The sequence below is a fragment of the Copadichromis virginalis genome, linkage group LG20 (genome assembly GCF_057382275.1).
Source record: "Copadichromis virginalis isolate Kocher_CV1m ecotype Utaka linkage group LG20, C_Virginalis_male_GT1.1, whole genome shotgun sequence".
NCBI classification, from domain to species: domain Eukaryota; kingdom Metazoa; phylum Chordata; class Actinopteri; order Cichliformes; family Cichlidae; genus Copadichromis; species Copadichromis virginalis.
This window is the reverse complement of record NC_140637.1, coordinates 4,861,884-4,887,349: the sequence shown is the minus strand read 5'-3', so window position 1 is coordinate 4,887,349 and position 25,466 is coordinate 4,861,884. Positions and strand designations below refer to the sequence as shown.

Genomic DNA, 25,466 nt, shown 5'->3' with positions numbered 1-25,466 from the left:
ACTAAACAAATAAAGTTCGTTAGCATTTTATCAAAAATAATAATGTTTCGGTTAGTCGGTGTAATTATAAACGCAAGTACCGTCATACGATCAGTATCCGCGAAACATAAAACCAATTCCATCGCTTTGCACCAGAGGATTGTGGGTATTGCGGTTTGGCGTCACGTTTTTTAGATCCAGCATGGCAGCGAAACAGAAAAGGTTTGTTAATATTTTCTTTATTATGCTATGAATACAATGAGATTTACCCAGTATTTTATGTTGATGTTGAAAGTTAAAGTCTGGCCAGTTAGTCGTGAAAGTCATTCTAACTCTTTACGACTGTATGTTAGTAACTAAAGTGCTAGCATAAAGTCGTCATGCTAACTCGAATACGACTGCTGTATTCTAAGTGTGGTTTCGCTTCATGAAAATATTAATAATAATAATGATAATAATAATAATAATAATAATACAAGGTTCCTGAGTGTTTTAGGGAGATATTTGCATCTGACTGACAAGTGAACAGCTAACCAACAAAAATGCTTACACGTGAACTTAAAAACTGTAGGACAGTTAGACCACACACACATTTTGATCGACTTGCTTCTTATGGATTGTTTTCTTTCTTGTAGGAAATTAGAAGACTTGAGTGTGGATGAGTTCCTGCTGACAGGCTTTGAATCGGACGAAGAGCCTCCCAAACAGAATGGGCTCAAGAAGAAGACAGATCAGAACTCTCCAAGCCCTAAGAAGTGAGTCCTTATATTTAGAGACCTTTAGGGGGTGAAACATAATCTTAAATGTGGGCACGCTCTGATACTGGTATACACACGTGCAGCATTTTCCAGTGTAAAATATTTGGATATTGTATTCTGTTCAATTGGGGTCATATCTATTTACTTTTCAGACTCACCAACTGACTTCACACCCCTTTAGCTATGGTACTATTCTGCTATATGTGCTGCCTGGCCTAATCAAAGTCAAAGTCCTAACCCGACTGAGATGCTTTGGCAGGGGCGTAATTTCCAGGGGGCCTGATTATTCTTTTCTGTATGATGTACTGTTAGAAAAGTGCAAATGCAGAAAATGTCTCAAAGTTCTGTAACTCGTTTTGTACATACTCTGTATTTGTAGAGATCAAAAGTCTAAAGGTAAGGCCTCTCAGCACAAGGAGCAGCTGTCCAGGTTAAAGAGCAAAGATCCCGAGTTCTACAAGTTTCTGCAGGAAAACGACCAGGCACTTTTAAATTTTGACGACACCGACAGCTCAGACGATGAAGACGAGAGAGGGTACCACAAACTACCATCTAAACTGGAGGTAAGAGGGCTACTTACTTTCTGGTGTGAGTTCTTTTGGAAATTAGGAGATCCTCATGCTGCCTTTTTACATGTTTGTAGGATGCCAGCTCTGGGGATGAAGAAGATGATGACGATGAATATGCAGCAAAAAGTTCAAAGAAAGCCAAGAAGGGAGCAGATACTATCAAAGTCACAGACAAAATGATAGACGACTGGAAAGTGGCCATGAAGAAAGAACCCACAGCTCATCTCTTCAGAGAAGTCACGCAGGCCTTCAAGGCTGCTGTCGCCACAACGAAGGGTGAAGAGGGCGGTCAGTGCCGCTACAAAGTAGCTGACAGCTCAGGTGGGTCCTCATATCTGTATTCATGTATATATGGGTATATAACAGTTTAATTTGAAATTAAAACACCAGTCACACAGGCCTAGAGGCCTGTCAGCAACCATTTACCATCCAACAGTCACAAAGGAAAAATGTGTGTTCTCCAACCGGTAAGCAAGTGATTGTTGAAAGCACTATTTATGCAGTCCTAGAGAGGGGGGTCTGTGACCCCTGGCAACCACTGATTGCTATGTGAAAGTTTTAATTCTGTGACTGGTTGGTGAGTAGTTGGTCTTAAATAGCCCTTTTCCATTAGCACCTCTTCGGATCAGATCGACTTGGTTTTTGGGGTTTTTCATTATGTGGTAGTACCTGGTACCACGTACTTTTGTAGTATCTACTCGGCCGGGGTTTCAAGCGATCTGAAAATGTGACGACAACAGACTGCATCCCACTGGTTGGCTAGTCATTGGTCATGAGAGCATCTCCTTCATGAAAATCCAGCCAGTTTTGAAACCAGGCAACAAGGAAACACAGTGGTCCTCAAGTCTGATTAAAAAGCCATACACCGAGCAGCAGGTATACCATCGGTGTAACGTCCACGGGACATTTGGACCCACTGCTATCACGACCCTATAGACAATAGATGGGGCGACTGGAAAACGAGTCGCCCCATCTGGATGATGAAAATGGCTAAAGGACCTCCTTTTAAAAGAGGTATACGGTGATGCAGTGGAGACAGTTCAGCATCTTCCATACAAACTGCTGTCGACTGCTGTGATCTGCTAGCAACCGGCAACCAATCACCAACCAGTAAGGGAATACCTAGCGAATTTAATAATTTAACCATAATTTGTTGTCAGTCCTTAATGACTTGTCACATGCTGTTGGAAGCGTTCATGCTTTTGTGTGATATTTTACTCATTAATTAGCTTGTAGTCGTGTCCCTACGGTTGTTTATGCAGTGCCAGCCACGATAGAAATATATAAAATGCTTGGACTTGTTGTTATTGTTGTCAGGTGGGGTTTTATTTTTTGTTTTGTTTTGGGGTTTTTTTGTTTTTTTGTGGGGGGGCTTTTGTTTTTCACTTTTTTGAACATTCGTTCATCTCCGTTCTGATACTTCTGGGAAGCTGCAGTTAGAAATTTGCTGACATCTCTGAGTCCTCATGTTGAGGTGGTCATTTTTATTCTCTGACTGATAAATTAAAAAAAGTGTAGTCAACAAATAAAAAAAAAAAAAAAAAAAAAGGTAAATGCACAGGAGGAATTGAGAGTATCGAACAGGCCAATCACAGTAGCGGTTATATTTGTAGTTACAAATGTAACTGCAAAATGTAGTTACATTTGCACATCAGGTTACATTGTAGTGTTTCAGAGGGTTTCTGTTACGATGTATCTACAGTGCAGATTTAATGTTTATTTTAACGTTTTAAGCACTCCGTAAGAAGCTCATAAGATTCACAAACATCAAAAATGAGCTAGGATAAACAAGCTACATTATATAAATAAAAAGAAGCGAAGAATAAAAGAAGCGCAGCTTATTTAGAGACAAACATGCCGATCTCTGTCACAGAGAAGAAATTGAAAACACAGTTTATCAGTTACAAAAAGTCCTCTGGCAGTTCTTCAAGCTTTCCTTTAAAGATCGATTGTTTCTAGAATTGTATTATTGTGATGACATAAGCACATTAATATTCAGTCCTTGTGCTATTTATGAAAGATACAACACTTAAGCATGCATGATGTTCTTTTTCTGTCTGCAGTGTTCAATGCTTTGGTCCTGTTCTGCATCAAAGATATCCACGGAGCTCTGCAGAGGATGCTTAACCTGAAGCCAGATAAAGACCAAAAAAAGTACAAAATCCACAATATTCACACTCGTCTCATTTCTCATCGATTGTCTCGGTGTAGCTGAGAAGAGGGAAAAGAGAACCTGTTCACTCATTTCTTTGTTTGTCTTGCGGTTTGTTCGCAGGTCAGTGCTTCCTTCGTCTAGTCCAAGATGGCAGAAGAATCAGATGGACATAAAGATGTATCTCAGTGGAGTGGTTCAGGTTTGCTCTTTACTTCATGTGTCTCTTTGTTTTTCACCACTTAGATTTCAGGCCTGTGTGTTCCTGTGAGGCGGATACATGAAATACAGAATACAGGGATTCATTTTTGTGAATATTTGCTTTAAAATTATTTCTTGTTTCCCAACTGCAGCTGTTATCCAGCCTAACGGAGGCTACGGTCATCTGCGCGGTCCTGAAGCACACCAACCAGCTCGTACCGTATTACTTGTGTCTACCCAAACAGTGTCGCCACCTGATTAAGGTGAGACCTCCACCTTAGCTTGATGACACGGAGTAAAATATGTCAGTATTTATTGACAAATGATGTCTTAATGTGTCTCTGTTTTTGTTTCCTTTTCCTGTTTCTGACTCCAGCAACTAATGAAGCAGTGGAGCACGGGGGAAGAGACGAGTCGGGTTCTTGCCTTCCTGGCCCTCAATAAAATCTGCCGCCAGAAACAGGAAACGTACCTCAACCCGATTCTTAAGGTGAGCTGCAGGAATTGAGGTGTTCACAACAAACCTGGATCTTTACTGAGGCAAAAGGGGGGGAAAAGCAAATCCAGCCTGGGCTTCTTAAGAATAACCGTCTTCCTCTTTGCAGCAAATGTACATTTCTTATGTACAAAACTGCAAGTTCACATCTCCCAACGTGCTGCCCATGATCAACTTCATGCAGAGAACTCTGACAGAGATGTATGCCCTGGACACGCAGGTCACTTACCAGCACGCCTTCATCTATATCCGACAGCTGGCCATTCACCTCAGAAACGCCATGACCATGAAGAAGAAGGTTGTTTGGCTTCTTTTTGCTGTTTGTGCTCACATAAAACAGTATTTATAGAGACTGACAAGTATACATCTGCCTTGAGTCATTTAGGGCTTCAATTTAAGGATTGGTTTTTGTAATTATATAAAATTCAAATCTATATTTGCTTTTGAAATGCTCATGCGCAAAAACGGGGATGTATGATTGGAGCTTAGTCCAGTTTACAAAAGTAATTTAAAGCTATATACTGACTGAGCAACCACGCGCAGTGACACAGAGCTATTCTCTGCTATATAGATGCTCACCCTCATTCACATTTGACCCCTTTTTTTTCTTTAATAGGAAACGTATCAATCAGTTTATAACTGGCAGTATATTCACTGTCTGTTCCTGTGGTGTCGGGTCCTGAGCACACTCCACCCCAGTGAGGTACTGCAGCCTCTGATCTATCCACTCTGCCAAGTCATAATTGGCACCATGAAGTAAGTATACATAAATATGTTAGGGAAAAAAAGCTTTTAAAAGATTAAAAACTCAACCCCAGAGTCTGATGTATAAATAAAGCCACGACTTGGCTTCAAATACACACTAAACAGCCACTTATATTATATCATACACTTATGTTACACCTCGCTAGCACCTCCATTTGCTTTTAGAACTAGCTTAATTCGTTGTGGCATAAATTCAACAAGCTGCTGGAAACATTCCTGCTTTGGTCCATATTGACATGATGACATCACACAGTTGTTGCCAATTTGTTGGGTGTAAATCCATGATGTCACTTTCTCGTTCCACCACATCCCAAAGATGCTGTGATGGATTGAGATCTGATGAATGTTTGAGTACATCGTCATGTTCAAGGAACCAGTTTGAGATTTGAGCTTTGTGACATGGTGCGTTATCCTGCTGGAAGCAGCCATCAGAAGATGGGTGCAGTCTGAGATGGACGTGATTCAGTATTCAAGTAGAAGTAGCGTTTAAATGATGCTCAGTTGGTACTGAGGGTCCCAAAGTGAGCCGAGGAAATTTGATTGAAGGCAGGATGGATCCAAGCTTTCATGTAGTTCTGACCTTAACATCTGAATGTTGCAGCAGAAACTGAGACTCCTTGGACCAGGGAACATTTTAAAAAAATTTGTCAGTCTGTGTGAATTGTAGCCTCAGCTTCCTGTTGGGATGGGAGTGGTCTTCAGAGATGCTCTTCTGCATACCTTGGCTATAATGACTTACTGTGATTTGACTTACTGTTGTCTTCCTTAAAGCATCCAAGCTCCTCTGATCCTTAAAAGTAGCAAGTGATTTCTGCCCAAAGATCTGCCTCGTGTAGGATATTTTCTCTTTTTGGGAATGTTCCCTGTAAACCTTAGAATGATTGCACAGGAAAATCGCAGTAGATTAACAGTTTCTGAAATACTCTGTCAGAAGGCACGTGTATGCCTTTGGGTTGGCTGATTAGATCTTTGCATTAAGAAACATGAACAGGTTTACCTAATGAGATGAACCGTTGTTTGTACTCCTGCAATCTGCATTTTTTTAAAATGTATTGTGGTTCTTTCACCCAAAATTTTTGTAACTGTGTTGCTTTCAAAATCTTGGAAGAGAATTATTTTTATTTATTTTTTGTACACGTTGCCAACAGCAGGTGGAGACATTGATCACTATTTTCTCTTTCAGACTGGTTCCCACAGCGAGATATTACCCTCTGAGGATGCACTGTTGCAGAGCGCTCACTCTGCTGTCTGGCAGCACCAACACGTTTGTGCCCGTTCTGCCTTTCCTCTTGGAGGTAAGGCTTCACGTCATCTCAAGTAACCAGCGTGCAGAGCTAACAGCGTATCAGTGAGGGGTCAGGTTTCCAGTGGCTCGAGTCTCTCGCACCGACACACAACTTGAGGCCCTCGGATAGTTTGAGATAATCTACAATAAACAGCCCGTTGGCTGACTTTGGTGAAATGGAAACAATGAAAAGGTAGATGTGATGAAATGTTCCGTCGGTGGTTTGCTGCGGAAAAACATCAGTGGCATACGAAATGCACTTTGGTCTCAACGGCCACAACTGTAGAAGCTTAGGAGGAAACATTCAAAGGGTAGAGCTGTGAGAGACACCTTTGTTATCAGACCAATCACGGGTCACCAACTGACAACATCTTCTCTGGATCAGGTGCTAGTCACGTGACCGCGTAGTGTGCCTTTGTGCGCAAGTTTTTATGCACGCTGTGCGGCTTTGTTGTGGTTTGCTGGAGGAGAGACATGTGCTGGCGACTGGCTCGGCCCGCTGGGAGTGGTCAGCGCACGTCTGTCTGTATGTGTTTGTGTGCATGCAGCAGTTTGACCGAAGCGATAAAGACACGGTTGTGGTTTACACTCTGGTCCTAACATGCTGTGCAGACCACATCCTCTCTGCCTATGGCCCACTCCCCACTTCTCTCCCCGTCATACACACAGATACACTCCGACCCCCGCCTCCCTCGCTCCATCTAACCCCCAACAGCAAGCTGTGTTTATTTGTGACGCACAATGCTTCCTGTGTTTTTTCTCCTTTACTGTTCCCCTTGTTAAAGTCAGGCTGAGGTACGCTGCTACTGTTTTAATTAGAACAGCAAAAGCAGCCCCTTCCTCCTGTGTGTCTGTGCCTGTGTGTGTGTGTTCTCGTATCTCCGAGGGGGGTGTATGATTTGGAGCTTCCTGCTTGTGTAGCTGTGTGCATGCGTGTGCGTGTGTGTGTGTGTGAGAGAGAGGGAGAGAGAGAGTGCACCAGGGTTGGCCCATGCCTTCCCACTTCCCCTGGCTCCCCCGCAGACCGCCACCACATCCTATGTTTGTACAGACAGCACCGGCCAGGAGCGTTGCTCTGCTTCGCGCACAGCGAGCATTAACGACCACACACACACACACACACATGCACAGAGATACAGGGAGTCAGAAATAGCTTGATACACAAATACAAGACAGAAATTCACTTGCGCACTGTGGGCAGATGTGAAAGCTAAAGCTTGTAGACAAATAGCCCACACGTTGGCTAGAATGTACTTTCACAGACTAAGATAGAAATGTGTCATCTCAGTAACACTGCAGTATTTAAAATGAGCTGCGCTGACTGATAATTGTCAAAACACTTTCAGCATCCCGCAGAATAAATGTTTTCTTTAGCTGCGTTGTCTTTGAAGAATAGCAAGTTGAATGCGGATTTACTCAAGACAGAGACGGTCGCGGCTTTTATTAACGCGTAGAAGCAGTTCCAAATATCAACCTACAGCCAGGAGATAAAGTTTCCGCTGGACTTGAAAAACTAAGCACACCATACGATTCAGTTGCTTGTAGAACCACTTTTAACTTGAAGCAATTGTTTTCTATATGACTTTCTCTTAAGGTCCTGCCACTGCATTTCAGTCTGGTTGAGGTCTGGACTTTTACTTGACCTTTGCAACACCGTCGTTTTCCTTTTTTAGCCATTCTGCTGTAGATCTCCTGCGGTGCTTGGGATGATTGTCCCGTTAAATTACCCAGTTTCAGCCAGCTGTCAGACAGACGGTCTCACATTTGACTCAAGCATTTGGTGCACAGTGGGGGTTCATGTTTGACTCAATGACTGCAAAGTCTTGTGGCTGCAAAACAACCCAGATCATCACTCCTCCACTACCGTGCATGACAGTTAACCTGAAGTGTTTGAGCTGATATGCTGGATTTGATTTTCCTTTTTCATACATGGCACTGGGCATCGTTGCAGCCAAACATCTTCACTTTGGTCTCATCTGTCCAAAGGACATCGTTCCAGAAATCTTGTGGTTTGTTCAAATGCAGCTTAACTTAAGCCGTGCTGCCGTGTTCTTTTAAGAGAGAAGACACCCCCTCTTGTCAACAAGCACCACACTTGTTCAGTCTTTTTCTATCTGTACTGTCATTAACTTTGACATTTAACATGCTAACTACAGCCTGCAGAGCATTGCATGGTCTGATCCTGGGGTGAATTTACTGGAACATCCAGTCCTGGGAAGATTGGCAACGGTCTTGTTTTTCACTTAACAGTAGATCCCATCCCAGTTTGATGGGCAGCAACAATTGGTTCTCTAAGATCACTGTTGATGTCTTTTATTCTTGGGATTATGTTAACACACGTCTAAATACTGCGGACCAGCAAAGCTTCTGCTTTTAGAGAGGTGCTCACACTCGCTGATGATCAATAATTCAAGTGCATTTGATTAGCAGCACCTGGCTGCTACTTACCCTCTTAAGTCCTATGCAAGCGGTAGCTGTGGACTTGGTTTCTCACAGATAAAACAGATTTATTAGCTAATTGGTTTAATAAATAGTGATGTTAATTATGACATTTGTAGGCCCAACCTGCATTATTGATTCCTTCATTAAGGGATGTGTCTGGATTGGATAGTTGAGAAAACAGGTGGATGTTACTCATACCAAAATCTGCATCCTTTTTAAAAAATGCAAACAAAGAGACTGACAGATTGATTAAAAAGAGCATGTTTTATATTTGAGATGGTATGCACTACACTGTTGTATGAGTAGATCAGAGTTTACTGTTTGTCTCCTCTTACAGATCTTCCAGCAAGTTGATTTCAACAAGAAACCCGGACGAATAAGTAAGAAACCCATCAACTTTGCAGTCATCCTGAAGCTTAACAAGGTCAACCTAATCGAGAAAGCCTACAAGGTAAGTGTTACTGTGACCGCTAGTGTTAAGAGTGTTAGACCAGGTACTTCTTTATAGCTGGTATACAGCGGTTCCTGCTGATTCTGTCTTTAGTGTGCTGAGATGGAGCAGCTCCTGGAGTCTTAGTTATTTTAGTGCTACTCTGTGACAGAGTGGGTGTGGATTGAGGACAACGCTGAAAGTCAGAGCTCTCAGACTGACCCTGAGTCACCTCGCTCAGTGCTGCAGCCAAGAGGATTGCAGCTCTGTGGGATTATCCCCCGCACTCCGCTCGCTAGGTCTGTTCTCACCGCTGTCACCCAGGCAACTGCCGTGAACCCCCGTCTCGTAAACACACAGCAGACCTGACCGAACAAACAGATCGGTCTGAATCAGAGCACCTCTCAGTCCACACAGGCTTCAGATGTTTTATTTCACAGAAAGGCAGCTTAACTTCTAGCCCTGTAGATGGCATCTTTACGTATTCAGCTTTTACTAAAGGCTAAATAATAATAATAGTAACAACAACAATAATAATAGTTGTTGTTGTTGTTGTATAAAGTAGGTCCTCATTTGACCTGAAACTTTAAAAGGTTTAGGGGCTACAGGGAGCTCTGAGTAACACAATTGGTAATCTCAGGTTGCTTTTCTGTGGTTTCCTATTTGTTTTTAGTCTGTGTTGATAGAGAATATAGCTGTTATGAAGTGCTAAAGTTTGTACACTGTTACCGTCACATAGTGGCTCTGTGGTGTAGCGGTTAACAAAGTTAGCATTACGTGCAAAAAGATTGTCGGTTCAAGACCAGGAGGAGAACCAAATCCTGCCTCTGGGGTCAAGCTAGTGTACTGGTACCCAGTGCCTTTCCCAGTCTTTGCCGTATCGACATGTAGATGCAGCTGCTGTGGAAACCTGGCTGCTCTTCAGCCTTCAAGCTGTTGATGCTACACTGTAATTATTTTCAATGCATTCGGTTTTCCTGGGGCGGCATCTCGGCTAGTCATGTTACTTTTTGGTATATTACCTAAATGGTAACCATTTGATCTCCTGTTTATAAGCCGGAGGTGACTTCATGTCCCAGGGACACACACATCCACAGCTGTGATGGATCTGTGTGCTAGCACTATACATTGCAAACAGAGTATATTGATTAGCACAACATTGTGATAATGTGCTGGCCAGTAATCGCATTTTGCTTGCTTATTGTTGCCAGTGTAGACTTGCGCAGTTTGTCGTTCATATAGACTCCTTTCTGCTTTTCAGTGAAAATACAGTCGTTCAGTATTGGCTCCAGTGTTAGCCACTCATCACTGCATCACTCCTAATGGCAGGGTGATGCAGACACATCAGCTCGCACTGTTTGAGTGATTTAGTGAGTTCATATAAAATAAAACTTTAGCTTATGTGAATGTTGCACTTTGTTTCTGTTCACTGGTATAGACGTCATGCTAAGCGAGATGTGATTGGTTTGGAGACTTATTTTAAGTTAGCCCCGACCAATAAGCAGGAAGTATATTGTCTGTCCCAAAAATGCCAATATCCATGAACACAAACACTGCATACTAGAAGTTCAACATTAAATCTTCCCAAAATAGATCTGGATAGAGACACAGATCAATTAAAACAGCTTGTAATGCATTATTGATTCTTGGTTAGTAAACATTTAAATGTTAATACCAGGCTGGGAAAAGCTATTGGCGTGATTAATTTGCAGCGAGGAAGATGCTTCCATAGATCCACTCGAGTTAGTTTCACATGAAATAGGAAAATGATGTCATTTTGTAAATTGTGAACATTGTTTATGATCGTTGCTGTCCTGTTGTGTTTTAGGACGGGATGATTGACCAGCTGTACGACCTGATACTAGATTACTTCCACACTCAGGCCAGCTCCATCGGGTTCCCTGAGCTCGCCTTGCCCACCATCATTCAGGTGAGGCATACTTCAAAGTGATCTTAAAGCAGACTAGAATTGATTTATTTTTTTGACTTAGCAATTGTCTAAAAAAGTGACAATGACACTGAATGCTATTCCCAAAGTTTTTCACCTGAATATATGATTCAGGATCTGCTGAACCGAATCAGCTTCCTTTAGGGGAAACAATAATCATCCTTTGTGCTTGTTCTTACCTTCTCATGCACCTCCTCCATGTCCCTGCAGCTGAAAGCGTTCCTGAAGGAATGCAGAGTGGCCAATTACTCTAAGCCGGTGCGTCAGCTGTTGGAGAAGATACAGGAAAACAGCAGCCACATCACAGGACGGAGACAGAAGGCCACATTTGGAGTGGCCGATGCCTCCGCTGTGGTGAGTGGGTCTGGTTTGTGCGATGATTGTTTGGCCCTTCTGCTTTTGAAAACCTTTAACATAGAAATGAGTTGCAAATACAGAGCAATGCTCTTCCATTGATCCACATAATAAGGGCAAATAAATAATATGTTGAAAATGGCACTAAATAGGTTTAAATTTTAAAACTACTCAAGGCCAGTTAAACGTAAAGGTCATCAACAAAATGCAAGATGGGCAACAGGAAAAAACATTTTACTGTTATTTTTGCTTCCAAGCTAGACTTTATTTCATTTTAAAAGCAGTCTTGAGCAACAGTTCTCCAGACTTTATGAATATCTTTTCAAACGTTTCTTTGGACATGAAAAGGTATGTAACTCAATGCATGAGCCAGTGTTCTGTCTACACATGACTCATCTACATGTAATGTACCATTTGCCACTTTGTTACTAGTAGCCTGTCACAAAAACAGTTCCCATTTCTTTAGTTGAATCTATAAATAACTGCCAAAGATAACACACTTTGAAAAATACTATCTTTGCACCAACAAGGTGATTCCCAAAGAGCTATTAGATTAAAAAAATTGGCATTCCTTGAAATGGTGTACTGTGTGTTGAGGACAAACAGTATCTGAAAGTCATGTCCTGGAAAAATATGGGAAAGCATCCTGCAAACACCTGACACAGAACTTGAGAGATGCATCTGACTCCTTAACTGATCCATACGGTTCCCTGAAGCCTCATCACACACTCTTAGTGGAGGGCTGGTTGTCAAAAAGCCGTTCTTATGGAAGGGAAACATAAAGAAAGGGCCAAATTACACAAGAACTAGACTGAAAATCAGTAGCAGCACGTATGATGGAGCGATAGATCCACATTTTCAAATCATCAACATCAAGGACGTTTGGAGAGGGGTACAACAGTGAGTATTTACAGTCATCTGTAAATAAATTACAGCCCTTATGGGTAATAATTATTGGTTCGTGTAACTATATGTTCAACAATCATATTCCAGTATTTCTAATAAGAGCACCAGAGAAATCCAGTTGCAGGGAAAAATAGCTTTTTATATTCCTTTGGGATAGTTTCCAGTTGAGCTACGTGCTGCAGGCCATCTAACAACAGATCATCTAATGCCACAGGCAGAAGCTGGTAATGGAGAACACCTCTCTATATAAACCTTAAACTCAGGTAAGAATGACCCTGTGCTTACTCTGGCTGTAGACCCCGGGAGGTCTCAAAGGGCCAGTTATACACAAGATGCAGTTACCAGTAGTGCTTCACTGAGTTACTGTCCAGTTTTCAACCTAATGAACTGTATCTCCCATATTCATACTGGATAGTTTTCCTATAAATAGACTCATCAATAGCTATAAGGTTTGAACTAAGGGTGGTGCCTGATGCAAGTCCTTGGCTGTGCAGACAGTGGGACGGTGGCTTTACTCCATCCAGTAAAGGTTAAAAAGTGAAAACATAAGCTCTGAAAAGTAAGTAAGAAACTACAAATTAGATCTTTGAAGGACATTTCTACCAGCAGTTTTTGTGCAACACTATCTGAACCTCATGCTGTATTAACATAATAATAAAATTATATTATCTATATTATATTAGCAGTAGGGAGTATAAACTTGATTTTAGAACTTACCTTCACAGCTAAAAAGAAAATTCAAGAGTTTTAATAGGATTTTAATGGAGGGAACTCTGAGATCAGTTATAGTAATCATTTCTACTGAGACAGTGGATTTGTCTTTGTTTACATGTTATAATCAGCTGACCTGATGCTGCTGCTCTGAGCTTTACTGCTCTTTGTACATTTACAACTGAATTCAACTAGATGTAAGCAGATGCTTCATAGACTGTCTTGATTTCCATCCTCTACACTGACAGCACCCTGTTTATACTGTCTTTATGCTAGAAAGTATACAGTTGGTGTAAAGGCCGAATTCAATGAACGAGTCTCAGCATCATTAGCTTAAATTCAAATTCATCTCTGCTGTATGTAACCTAACACTGGCCATGAGCACCACAGCCACTGTGCACCAGTCCAACACAGCGCTTTACTGTACATTTACCACAGTACTGCAAGCTAACCTGTTTATCCTGAACTTAACTGCCAGGTATTTTCATACAAACCCTGGACCATGCAAAGTTATTATACTGAAGTATAACTTACCCCCAAAGTGTAGCGCTTCAATCAATTACATGTTTTTGCCTCTTTCATCTCTTTGTATGTGATAAGCCCTCTTGATGGATAAACCAGTAGGTGTTACTGTTCCCTCCATTTAGGCTCAAATCAGTTTCATGTTTGAATCTCCCAGACTCGTTAAACCTAAAGTCACGAGCCTGTTTTGCAAACATAAGGAGTAGAAATTAGAGGCATCTGTGTGAAAATGTAGGAAGTAAAAGTAAAAAGTTGCCAGAGAAATAAATACCCAAATAAAGTACAGATACCTGAAAATCCTACTTAAGTACACCAGTACTTCATAGGGTTAGGTTTATAGGGTTTTCTATAAACCGAAGCACTTTATCACCCATCTTCCTCGAATCCACGACCAGTTTCACTCAACATGCGTGTCTTTGGACTGGATTTTGAAGTTCACCACAGACACTTCACTACAAAGAGCGACCTGCAATACTGGTTGTTCCACAAATCTCTCTAGAACATGCAGACACAGTCTCTTTAGAGCTTGCAGCGTCTGTAGATCACCAGTGCACTACTATGCGATGACGATGGTGGATCTGCTGTAAGATTAAAGAATTTGCATCACAAAGAGCAGTGCTGGCAACATAGTGGGCTGTCCAGGGCTAACAGATGTAGTTTGTCCAGGGCAAAGAACGTTGACTTTGTTAGCTTGTAGTACTGGTGCTACAAAGCTTGCTAGTTTTGTTAAAATCCCTAATAACCAAAAGCAGTGCAGTTCTTTACTTAAACACACTGACAGTAATGTGTAATATGAACACACAATAACTAGAAATCTTTTCAGACAAACGTGTTTGTCGGTAAAAATGCAAACACAATAACTAGTATTAGTGTGTATAACACATAGGTGTACAAGTATACGTACTGCATGTGTGTATGTGTGTATATGTATATGTGTGTGTGTTTTAGTGACATACATGTGTGATATTTGAATGTGTCTGTATGCAACACCTCTATAATTACAGGTGTCAGGTGTGTCAAAGCGGTGGATGTCTAGGTGACATCCACAGTAACAACTTGCCCTTTCAGCTCCATGCCCTTAAAATCATATTAACAACAAAATAAACACCAGTACGGTAACTGAAGAACGTATTCAGGAAATATTTCTCTGATATGATACGACACCTGAAAGGTACCTTTCTCTCCCTCAGACTGCATGCTCGGGAACTTCTCTAACATTCCTCCTGCCTTCAGCCATTTAATGGCAGCGAACTCGGCACGCTCCATTCGATGCTTGATCTGAAGAGCAATTTAGAGTTGCGGCAAATGGCATAATTTTATGGAACAGTATTGTTAGAACAGGACAGAGCAACTTGAAACAAGCATTTCCTTTTTTTTAAAATTGTATTTCTTTTTTTTTTTTTTAACGTCGTCTCTTTTAAATATCTTGTTTTCCACGACGTAACGATTGTCTGGTTTACTCTTTTTCACTGCTTCTGAGCAGTGCTGACAAAAAGTTGCGCCTTAGCTTCATAGTTCGGCCACGGAAAGTCCTTTTCCCACTCGCTGTTGTACTTCTAAACTTTCCCTTTATTGTCAGACGTTCCTTAAGTTGCTGCAGGTTGTGTGTTTGTTTCATCCTGATGGCTCGTTTTCTTCCATTTTCTTTTAAACGTTTAAAACATCGCTCCATTTATTCAGCGAAAAAAACGCTTCCAATTTCCATTAAACTCTCTGAGCCGCCTGCGCATACCATCTACCAATGGACTGGCGGCAAACACAAAGGAATTGTGGGAATTGTTGTAGAATTTAAGGCTAATCGTATTGATACGCTAACAGTCTATTATCACAGCAGATTACAACTACTCTGTAGCATCGTGATGTAGCATGGTTTCACAAAAAAAAAAAAGTGGCTTGCAAAGCTCTCGCATTAGTGCTCCGTATGCAAAATAATTTGCTGTCTCTTTCTTTCACCGTCTCGTTAAACACTAAATCTGGAGTTCGCCCGTCTGAAGGTGTGTCTGGGCGCATAAGTGCATCTGCACACTCTGGTGTTTGGAAGTTTGGAAAGAAAAGCGTCTGGAATTCTTTAAGTTTCTTGAAGATGTTTCATTCTGATTCAGAGCTGAAGAAGCTTCCTAGATGAGAGCTGAAACGTCTTCAAGCTCCTTAGATTACCATGACCTGGATGACTGAGAATCTACGCAGACACGTATGGCAAGGTTTGCTGTCGGTGAAGTGAGCGCTCGCATGATTGGAAAGCTTCACAGTGACGTCTGATCACTTCATGGGACAAACGTCCTCCAGCCTAGAAAGCTATGGCTGAAATGTCCAGTGTGTCAGCAGAGGCAGGGTTCAGGCGGGGGAAAGATTGCCTCTGTGTGGATGCGTTTAATTATACCCAAGGAGATTCAGAGCTGAAGTCATGGTTCAAGTTCGTGGTGTGTTAGCGCTTCTGCTATAACCGAAGGAGGAAAAACAAAATCACTTGTGCTTTTTATGTTCTCGTGGGAAGTGGCTGCATGTCCACACCCTCAGAAATGCATCATTTTGTCTGTTTGTTACTGTGATGTTTTTATAAATGTCGTCTAAAGCGTTTAAAGATGAAATGGAAGCGGATGGTCTTCGTCTGTAATCTAGCTGATGAAAGTGTGTGTGTGTGTGTGTCTGTGTGTGTGTTTACATAGTATGGCAGACGACGCGGCACGGTGCCAGCGCCTGTCGCCACGGCTCTGTGCTCAGCGGAGGCTGTCGCCATGGCATTGACTCCCTGGCACGGAGGCAGCCGTAGAGGTGTCACCGCGGGCGAAGGAGAGGGGACAGCCCTGCTGCTGTCGCTGTGGAAAGGCCACGGCCCCCCTCCGGCCACCAGCCCCCCTGCTGACATGTCACCCAAACTGAGAGCTAGCCTAATTAACGACGCCCTGCGTCCATCCTGGTCACACTCTGCCATCGCTCGTCTTTCTCTCATCTGAAATTATTTAGTTGTTTGTCTGACCGAATTCAGAAGTAACGTTTTCTTTCTCTCGTCCCGTCTTCCGGTGCACACGTGTCACTCTGTCTTAATAGCGGCACTGAAAATTGTGATAAACATGTTAGGCCAACGGGTACAAGAGGCCACGGTCTGTTCGCACTATTGGATTTGTCGGTCAGATAATGTGATTGGGCCTAATCAATATTGTCCAGAAAGACCTTTAGGGGCTGAAGAAGATCTCCTCTTTCAGGCATCTTCAACCCGTCTGTTTTCTCTGACTTTCATCACACTCGTCTGTCTCTTTTTCCCGGTCAGCTGGAGGTGGAGGTGTAATATGAACCTGCTGAAAGGCTTGTCTAAACAGATCCTGGAAAAGAAAGGGAGAGAACCCACCTGTGTATTTATGCTTATTAGGATGGAGATTTGCATTTCCTTTCACATACACATACCTGTCCTGTCCACACCTGTGTGCATTCTCCATCTAAATATCTGTTCTCTGTCAGGCGGCTTGGGAGAAGCAAATCCAGGAGGAGGGGACCCCCCTGAGCAAATATTACAGCCAGTGGAAGAAGCTGCGAGAGAAGGAGATCCAGCTGGAGATTTCTGGCAAGGAAAGGGTAATTATCAAACCAAAGAAACCTGCCAGTAGTCGCCTTACTCAGTCATTATGAGTCACTTCTACTGTTTTTCATTCATGAATGTTCATGTGTACAAGCACTGCAGTTTGTTTTTGTGTGTGTGTCACATAAAGATGGAGGATCTGAACCTTCCTGAGATCAAACGGAAGAAGATTGAAGAGAAGAAGGCCGAGGACAAAAAGGAGTTCAAGGGTCTGTTCCAGTCTGACAGCGACTCCGATGAAGATGACGATGCAGGACTCAAAATCAAATGTGAGCTAACCCCCTCATATCTGGTTTCCCCCACTTATCTGAATCCGGCCCTGCAAAGGATGCAATTTGTGGACTGGTGCAGGTTATGGTATATTTCCCAACTTGGCCTCTAGGGGGCTGCATTTTGTTACAGCAGTGTAAAAGCTTGAGAGGTGATGACAGTTCACTGTGATTTTGTTTTTTTTTTCCCTGCCGTTATCCGTTTGTGTGACGTCTCCTAGATTTGACTACACGAAGCAGATCACCTGCAGAGCAGTTTGCCGTAAGGCTCCGAGATATGAAAGCATCCACAGAGGCCGTTTCCGTGGAAATTAAAATTAAATCCCAAATCAAACTGAAGAGAAAATCTCTCGCTTATCAGAGAGTGTGGTTCTCTCTTACTCTCTCCGCCAAAAGCGCCGTCAGCTCATTCATCCTTTAACACCCCCCCGCCCCGTTTGTCTCTCGTCCTCTGCGGGTCGTCCACAGGTCAACCTCGATTTTATAGCTTTACACTCGGACACGCTCCAAACAGAAAAAAAAACCCTCGGCAAGGTCACTGAGGAACAGAGCAGGCGGCAGGGTTTTTTTTTTTTTTTAAATGCATCTGGACTTCATTGTGGGGAGAGTCCCCACAAACGGATGGGCAGCTGCCGGCAAGCATCCCCTCCACTCCTCCCTCACCCCTCTTTCGTTCAACCTTCCTCAGCTCCTCCACACTCACGAACCTGCCCTCCCCACCTCCACCCCAACAGGAAGTACAGGCTTGGATCCCAGCGGGGGTTCCTAATTCAAACCAGCCCACTGGAACAGCCAGCGGTGGCCTCTCTCCCTTTTTTTTTCTCCCTCTCTCTCTCTTTTTCTGGCTCTGTAGACTCCAACCAGCTGCCCCCGCATGTCCTCGCAACACGTGCGCAGACACACACACACACACACAGACACATCTCGATGATAGCACACAAATGCACACCCACCGCCTCGCCGTCCAGTCTCGAAGAGCCAAAAGCTTTCAGGCAGCTCACCAAAGCTCTCTGCGGTCTCACACACTCCCGGAAAGAGGGGGAGTGCGAGAAGGGGCTGATGATTAAGATTGGTGTGTGTGTGCGTGTGTGTATTTTTGTGTGCGTGGTGGTAATAAGTCATCCAGGTCATTTGGGGGCAACCTCAAAGGTACAACTGAAATCTGCAAGCACCATGTGAGCAACAAAGAGTTAGAGAGGGCGAGAGCGCGTTTGCGATCTTAAATTCAGATGGGAAGTACCTGATGTTTTAATAGACGTTGTTTATGTGTGTGTGCGTGTGCGCGTGTGCTCGTGTCATAAAGGAAACAGCTCTGTTTTCCTTCTCTCTCCCCTATGCCGTCAGCTTCTCATCACACCTCAACTTCAAAGCATGTGGACCCCAGTTGTCCCTTTGGCTAGACAACACACACACACACACACACACACACACACACACACACACACACACACACACACACACACACACAGAGCACTCTGAGAGTAGCACACCTTAAATTTCAAAAAGAAAAAAACCCAACATCTCTCCAACACACACCAACTCTGCCATTATCGTGGAAGCTGTGGAACCTGCCTGCTATCTCCATTTGCTATATTTAGGCCGTGAGCATAAGATGTCTGAAATTGCCAGTAGTAAACTGTCATGGGTGTTTGTGCACCAGCAGCAGCAGCGGCGGCGGCGCCTGTAATCGACTCTCAGTTCCATCTCAGGAGGAAATAGACACTTCCAGCTGCCTGTGATACCTGGCCCACATATCCACGTCTCCAAAGTCGTCAGACGTCAGCGATGCACCGGTGCAAACTTAGGAACGTCTGAAGAAAGTAGGACTAGACAAATTTCAGCGCGCTGTAATGTTTTTCCACCATCTCCCCTCAGGTAAGAAGAGCAGCCGTGCGTCAGATGACGAGGATGACGATGATTTTGAAGACCTGTCTGACCTGAGCGATGATGAGGGAGAAGACTTAGGTCGGTATTCACAATTAACAGTTTTGACACATTTTAAGGTCCTAATTTGTCTGTTTTGGTTAATTTGCTGTGTAGAGGCGTCTGCGTTACCCTTTTCTATCAGTGCAGGGCCAGAAATATGGAGGCTGGCTGGTAACAAGGGTAAAACTTAAAATTACTGTTTGCCTCTAGAGCGGGGATGTCAAACTCGTTTTACACTGTGGGCCACATACAGTCCACTTTAATCTTAAGTGGGCCAGCCCAGTGAAACAGTGCTTCCTGAAGTTTATCTGCACATTTAATCCTGGTTGTATATTAACTAGAGATGGACCGATCCGATATTACGTATGGGTATCAGTCCGATACTGACCTAAATTACTGGATCGGATATCGGAGAGAAATAAAAAATGAAATCCGATCCATTAAATATCAAACAAGCACCTCACAAAACTTGCGACATGGCGTAACTCTGCTCATAACCGTAGCACGTGGGAACAGTATGCATCACGTGATAGAGCAGCTGTGGCGTGCGGGACCTGTCAGCGGTCTGGTTGAGTATTTGTAGCCTCGCTACCAAACCGGCATTTCATCTCCGAGGAAGTTATCCCAGAGAGAAGTAAAGCAAGTGTGTAAGTTCATCTCTGAGTGTTTGTAAAGCATTCCCACGTTAAGCTTAACAACCGATATATGGAGCGACTGCCTCTTCTCTCTCCCTCCCTCTCCTGTTGCTACTTCAATCGTGAAACTGATCAATGATCAGCTGATCGGCTTTTCTGTCGCGAGTCCGTCTCTCTTGCTTGTTTTTGGCCCACTTTGCACCAGAAAGAGGAAACCAGCGGCTGAACAACAGCAGCACGTTTAAGCTTGATCAGCTGTTGTTAGAATTTATTTAATATTACTTTCTACACCAGGATCTTTTTCTACGCAGCTGACGCTGGTAACTGTGCAGGGGCGGATCTAGCAAAGTTTAGCCAGGGGGGCCCGATAGGGCATGAACAGGGAAAAGGGGGCACAAAGACATACATTTCTTTCTTATTCTCATTTAAAATATCTAGTGTTTAATAAATAAATATCTGAATCTTACACCCAAAGTTTTAATCTGATGTAAAATGTATAGAAGTCCATTAATGTATATAGAAACTATACCCTAGTAAGCTATAGTACTTTTTCCTTTGGGAAGGTACGATCTGTGCAGTCTGCAGTTCTGTTGAAGAAAGACGTTGAATCTATTTAATTATTCTTGAAAAATAATTGATTTCTGTGCATTTTTTTTCACACTGCATCAAATTAAAGTTGATTACGTCGATTAAGCATCATGAGGTGGGGGGTGGTTCTCTTTTCTTTCTTTTTTTTTTGCTGGGAGATTGCAACCCTATTGGTTAGGTTGCTTACTCTTTAAAATACCAGAATAGGGAGGATGGAGCAGGTTTAAGTTTATTAGATTGATCAGTATCGCTGAACTATGAAATATTTTGGGTGCAGTGTATTTTTTGCATACAGGTATAACAGAATAGCTTTAGTGTTTGTTTTGTTTTTTAAACTTCAGTATAAACTTACACAAAATGCAGCAAGATATTTAACCCTGGAGAACCAATGGGGTCAGAGCCGACCCCATTGGTTTTCTATTGGTTTTCTCCAGGGTTAAAAAACAGTTTTATTGATTAAAAACACACTATATCGGATTCATATCGGCATTGGCTGATATCCAAATTTATGATAACGGTAATAAAAAAGTGGTATCGTGCCATCTCTAATATTAACAAAAGAAGAAGTAGAATTATAACAATATGTTTTTCTGCACGATATAGAAATGCAGCTGTAGCAAATGAAAGACAGACCGGAAAGTTTTTGTTCATTAAAAGCAAATGTTAGTTTTTTTCACTGTGGACATAGTTTATGAATTCATTACTTTAGTGTAGTGTGGCCGTGGAAAAGCTCTTTATCAGTAAGAGAAGCTGTGAAATTTATGTTCTTCATATTTTCCAAAACAGTCCAGCGGCCAGATTGGAGTCTGTCGGGTTGCGTCTGGCCCCCGGGCCTTAAGTTTGATATCCCTGCTCTAGATAATGCAAATATAGTCAAGTACAAAAAATTGAATTTTAATAAATATTTAATTGTTTTTGTAGCAGGTTTTCAGGCATAAACTGCCACATAATGCCAGATTTGGGTCTCGACAGTCTGAACTTTTAAGCTAAAACATCTCTGGGTTCGGCTGCTGGTTTGGAGGGAAGAGCGATTTTAGAATTTAGACTAAGCATTTGCACTGAAATAGTTAAATTGTCCCCAGAAATTAATTCAGTCTCTTAAATGAATTTATTATGTATAAATGAACAGAAATGGAATTTAAGGAGCGCAACTCTAAATTTATGCTTTTCAGTTATGCTTTTATCATCCGTGTGTAACTTTTGAGAGATGGTTTACATCACATTTTAACATGGTGGTCTCACAGCTGGTAGCAACTCCTGTGGCCACTCATTAGCAGAGCCTGGAGAGTAAACAACATTGTAGAAATGTGTCAGATTAGAAGAGGTTTGTTAAAAATGCCGTTCTACTCTAACGTGTGTGCACGTAAACTACTCGATACCTGAGAGGTTTCTGATGTGGCTGAGCGTGAAGTTTAAGTACTTCTTGTCTATATTCCAGATGATGATGCTGATGAAGAGGAAGGAGATAAAAAGGCTTCCAAGACTCCTCAGCCGCTGTCCTCCTCTGCTCTGATAAAGCTGGCTGAGGGAGAGGAGGATGTAATCGAAGACCTGGAACTGTCTGATGACGACTGAGGGTCTATAGGAGCGGTCAATATTTCCAGTATTTCCTCTCTTTGCTATTGTTGTTTTAATTTTCTGTCTATGTACAGTACAGAGAAGTTTAATTTTATTAAACACTGAGCCTGATACAAAAAAAAAAAATCCTCTCCTTGAATTTTTTTAAGATGCTAATTGAAGCGTGTATGTGCATGTTAATGCACAAGTGCACCTGAAACGAGTAATTTGTGTACATGTGCACACCTGTAGGCACCCCCAGGCTTTGTAAGAACGGGCTATTTGGAAGGAGCTATGAGGCTGGCTGAGCCGGGCCCAGCCAGGCAGGGCCGGCCAAGAGGAGCGGGTACAGAGAGGCGGGTGTTCAGCCCCGAGGCAGCAGTGCGGTGCCAGGCTGGCAGGGTGGTGTCTGATGCTGCGCCAAGACTCTCTGCCCAGGTGGTAGAGCAGCAACACAGGCTGGTCTGTTTCCGTGCCAACTCCTCACCCACCCCCTGCCCGGACCGCTGTCTTTTCTGTCTGTCTATCGCACATGCTCAAACACGGCTGTCCTACTCCCCCCCCCCAGCTTGCCAGAATCCACAGCCAAACCGATGGCGATTCTGACCTTTATCACGAGGCACATTTACGGCACGTATTCACTGGTGTAGGAAGGACACAAGTGAACTACGTGTGGTGTGAATCCTTCAACTGCAGAGCAACTCTTGTGTGTCGTCACGTTTCCTCTGCTGTGGTTTTCAGTGAATTCTGAACCTCCTGGTGCAGAGGCCCGCCTAAAGCGAGGGGGAAGTCCCAGCAGAGTGAAGAGCGCACCGCTTTGAAGGAGGAAGGCGAGTGTGAGCGAGGGTTGCTCCTGGTTCTGTTGCTGTGTGCGTGTGTGGGTATATGAGGAGGGTCAGGTTTACCCCCACAGGCAGGGAGGCCTTGGCCTGCGGCTGAACCTCACACTCCGACAGCTGGTGTTGACCCGAACTGTGCCCCCCATGGGTCACCTCCCCTTTATAAAACACACACACACACACACCCCGCCTCCTGCATGTTCTTTTTTAACGAAAGTACCACAAACACCTGAGGAGGAAAGAGCATTTCTGATATTTGAAGCAAACACGAGAGAAAGAAGAGAGGCTTTCTTTAGCATTTATTTCACCTGTGTGGTGAATAGAAAAATAGGATGAAGACAAACTTTTGAAGGGAAATCTAGAGACCATTTTTAATTTGTTTGCGTAGTAAAAAACAAAAAAACAAACAAATTCAAAACATTTGCATTAAGAGCTTGTGCCTTTCTTTTCCCTGCAACCAAGAGAGAAAGTAAAAGTATCTTTGGAATTCCATCTTGAGGGCTAATTTTAATACATATCACCATCTGTTTTATCTACTACATTAAAAGTCCTATAAATATTTTTGTCCTCATATTTATATGCTGAAGTAGCATTCAAGATTGGAGCATACGTTTTTGTTGTTTGTTTTTTTTAATATTACACTTTTTTTTAAAAAAGGGCAAAACAAAAACTCATGAACAAAAAGTACCACCAAAGTTCAGCAAGTCACTTTTTTTTTTCCAGTAAAGAAAACCTTAATCGTGCAACTACATTTAACAAAAAGTAAAAGTACCACGTATGTAATCTTCAGGATATTTTCATCTTAAGCATGATTCTGTACAATTTTGCATGTTTTTCCTACCTCCCACAGTAGTCAACACAAGCGTACAATGACATAAGGGGTACAAACCACAGCTGCTATTGAGGCTTCTCCATTTCTTAGCATTTTTAATCCTTTGTTTGTCAGTAAACGACGGCTCTACCTGTGTCATCTCAAATAAGAGTCCCACTGAGTGAGGCACTAAGCCTAGCATTCCCCTGTTTGACCGTTAATGCAAAAAGAAGCGCAGACACGTTGTGAAACATGGTTTCAATTCCACATATCCGGTCATCTTTGGTATCGGGACAGCGGAATGCATAGTTGCAGTGATAAGAGAGGAAGCTGGTCAGATCTGGTGCTGCTCAGCATATACGTTTCAACTCCAGCCTCTAGAAGAAGAAAAAAAAGAAAAACAAACCAACATACAGCACCACGCTGCTGTTTGGCCTCAGGGAAAGGGGCGAGGAAGAGGGGAGGGAGGGAGAAATGTCTCTTTTTTTAAATTCCTGGGCTTTGCAGGGTTCTGGGTGAGAGCAGTCAGAGATGCAGAGACTAGAGAAAGAGAGTGAGCGAGTGAGCAGAGCTTCCTCCAGCCCAGGAAGGAAGGAAGAGTTTCCGCTAGCGTCTGACTGTCTGACTTGCAAGAATGTCGCATTTGTGGCAGGGCTTTGCTCCATTTTTTTGGCAGGCTTGCTGTGACCAGCTGTCTCCTTTTTCTCTGTCGCTTCACGTCTCTTCCTTCCAACCCAGTTTCTTTGGATTCTGCTCGGCTACAGCCCCTGCAGAGGAACTCAGCTGATTGGTTTGTCGGATACGGTCCATACTGTCCAGTTGTCTTTTTTTTTAATTCAAGTCTGTTATTGTCCCGTAAATTTCAGCTCAAAAGGTGAAGGTATTGAGAGGTCAGTCTGCTTCAAGTTACACTCCCCCATCCCCATTCATGAGACTAGTCTTCCATTCTCACCCCTTCCCTTACACTCCTATGAGGGGGTTTTGGCCTCGTATCGTCCTACCACATTGCCGTTTTCCTGTTTGGGGGAGGAGCAACCTGGGGTGGGGCCGCTGTAAGGGGAGGAACTGCTGCTGGTGGAAGTGGGTCGGTGTGGCACAGAGAGAGAGAGGGGCAAGGGTGTGTCAGATGGCGCAGTCAGGGGGTCCCGATCGCGCTCTGGGGGTCGCAGGGCAGCAGAAGGTGGAAACGGGAATGCCAGCGGGAATCCTGTCATGTAGAAAAGCCTGCCAACGCGGCGAGCCACCTGAGGAGACGAGAGGAGATCACATGACTGTCAGTACAGCCTGTTGAGCATCGGGTTATGGACTAATGTGTACTGAATTTAGAGAGAGAAGAAGAGAGGCTGAGAATGTGGGGCAGGCTAGTTTAAGGGAATCAGCTATACTATTCTAGCAGTTTGTCTCGGTCCTACAGACGGGAACGCACACTCAGACAAACATGGGTCCACTTGATCATACACAAACACACACACTCTCACACGCGCAGGTCTGTGAGGTGTACCTGTGAGCGGATCTTGAGTGCGGGCCCCAGCTTTAATCCCATGGTGTTGAGCAGGTGCTCCTCAGTGAGCAGTGGCAATGTCTCTCCATCAATGGCCTGCTCCCGAAACACCTGGCGGAGACACAGCCTCTTCAGCCACAGCCCCGACACACACAGAAACACACACGACCCTACACATTCGCTCACACGAACACTACAGAACAGTGGGCTCTATTCCAAAATGTTTCATACTCATTTTGAGAACGCAA

At 43.2% G+C, this 25,466-nt stretch overlaps 2 protein-coding genes across 3 annotated transcripts in view; one reads left to right on the top strand and one right to left on the bottom strand.

Annotated features, from left to right (window-relative positions):
- Window positions 1-26: 26 nt before the first annotated feature.
- Window positions 27-22,193, top strand: noc2l (NOC2-like nucleolar associated transcriptional repressor). Its single transcript, XM_085443597.1, has 18 exons — window positions 27-201; window positions 615-734; window positions 1,117-1,300; window positions 1,381-1,627; window positions 3,370-3,460; window positions 3,582-3,660; window positions 3,812-3,922; window positions 4,036-4,149; window positions 4,265-4,453; window positions 4,772-4,911; window positions 6,104-6,215; window positions 8,985-9,098; window positions 10,906-11,007; window positions 11,236-11,379; window positions 16,975-17,088; window positions 17,223-17,361; window positions 19,237-19,326; window positions 21,949-22,193. Exons 1-18 carry the CDS (start codon window positions 182-184, stop codon window positions 22,083-22,085), a joined length of 2,247 nt encoding a protein of 748 aa, XP_085299723.1. The 5' UTR covers window positions 27-181; the 3' UTR covers window positions 22,086-22,193.
- A 995-nt stretch (window positions 22,194-23,188) lies between these two features.
- The window catches only part of samd11 (sterile alpha motif domain containing 11), a 49,838-nt gene continuing 47,560 nt past the window's right edge, over window positions 23,189-25,466 (bottom strand). Inside the window, exons 12-13 of one of the 2 annotated variants that reach the window (XM_085443311.1) lie at window positions 25,219-25,329; window positions 23,189-24,961 (exon numbers count right to left, since the gene is read on the bottom strand). In XM_085443311.1, coding sequence (XP_085299437.1) covers window positions 24,686-24,961; window positions 25,219-25,329 — 387 coding nt within the window. In that variant the 3' untranslated portion in view covers window positions 23,189-24,685. The remainder of the gene's footprint in view (window positions 24,962-25,218; window positions 25,330-25,466) is intronic. The other variant, XM_085443312.1, reaches the window with a different exon arrangement.

Bases quoted from the DNA above. Each gene is read 5' to 3' on its own strand.
- noc2l (XM_085443597.1), top strand. From the start codon at position 182: ATGGCAGCGAAACAGAAAAG. The intron at 3,461-3,581 runs GTACAAAATCCA...GTTTGTTCGCAG, and splicing joins CCAGATAAAGACCAAAAAAA to GTCAGTGCTTCCTTCGTCTA. The intron at 11,380-16,974 runs GTGAGTGGGTCT...GTTCTCTGTCAG, and splicing joins TGGCCGATGCCTCCGCTGTG to GCGGCTTGGGAGAAGCAAAT.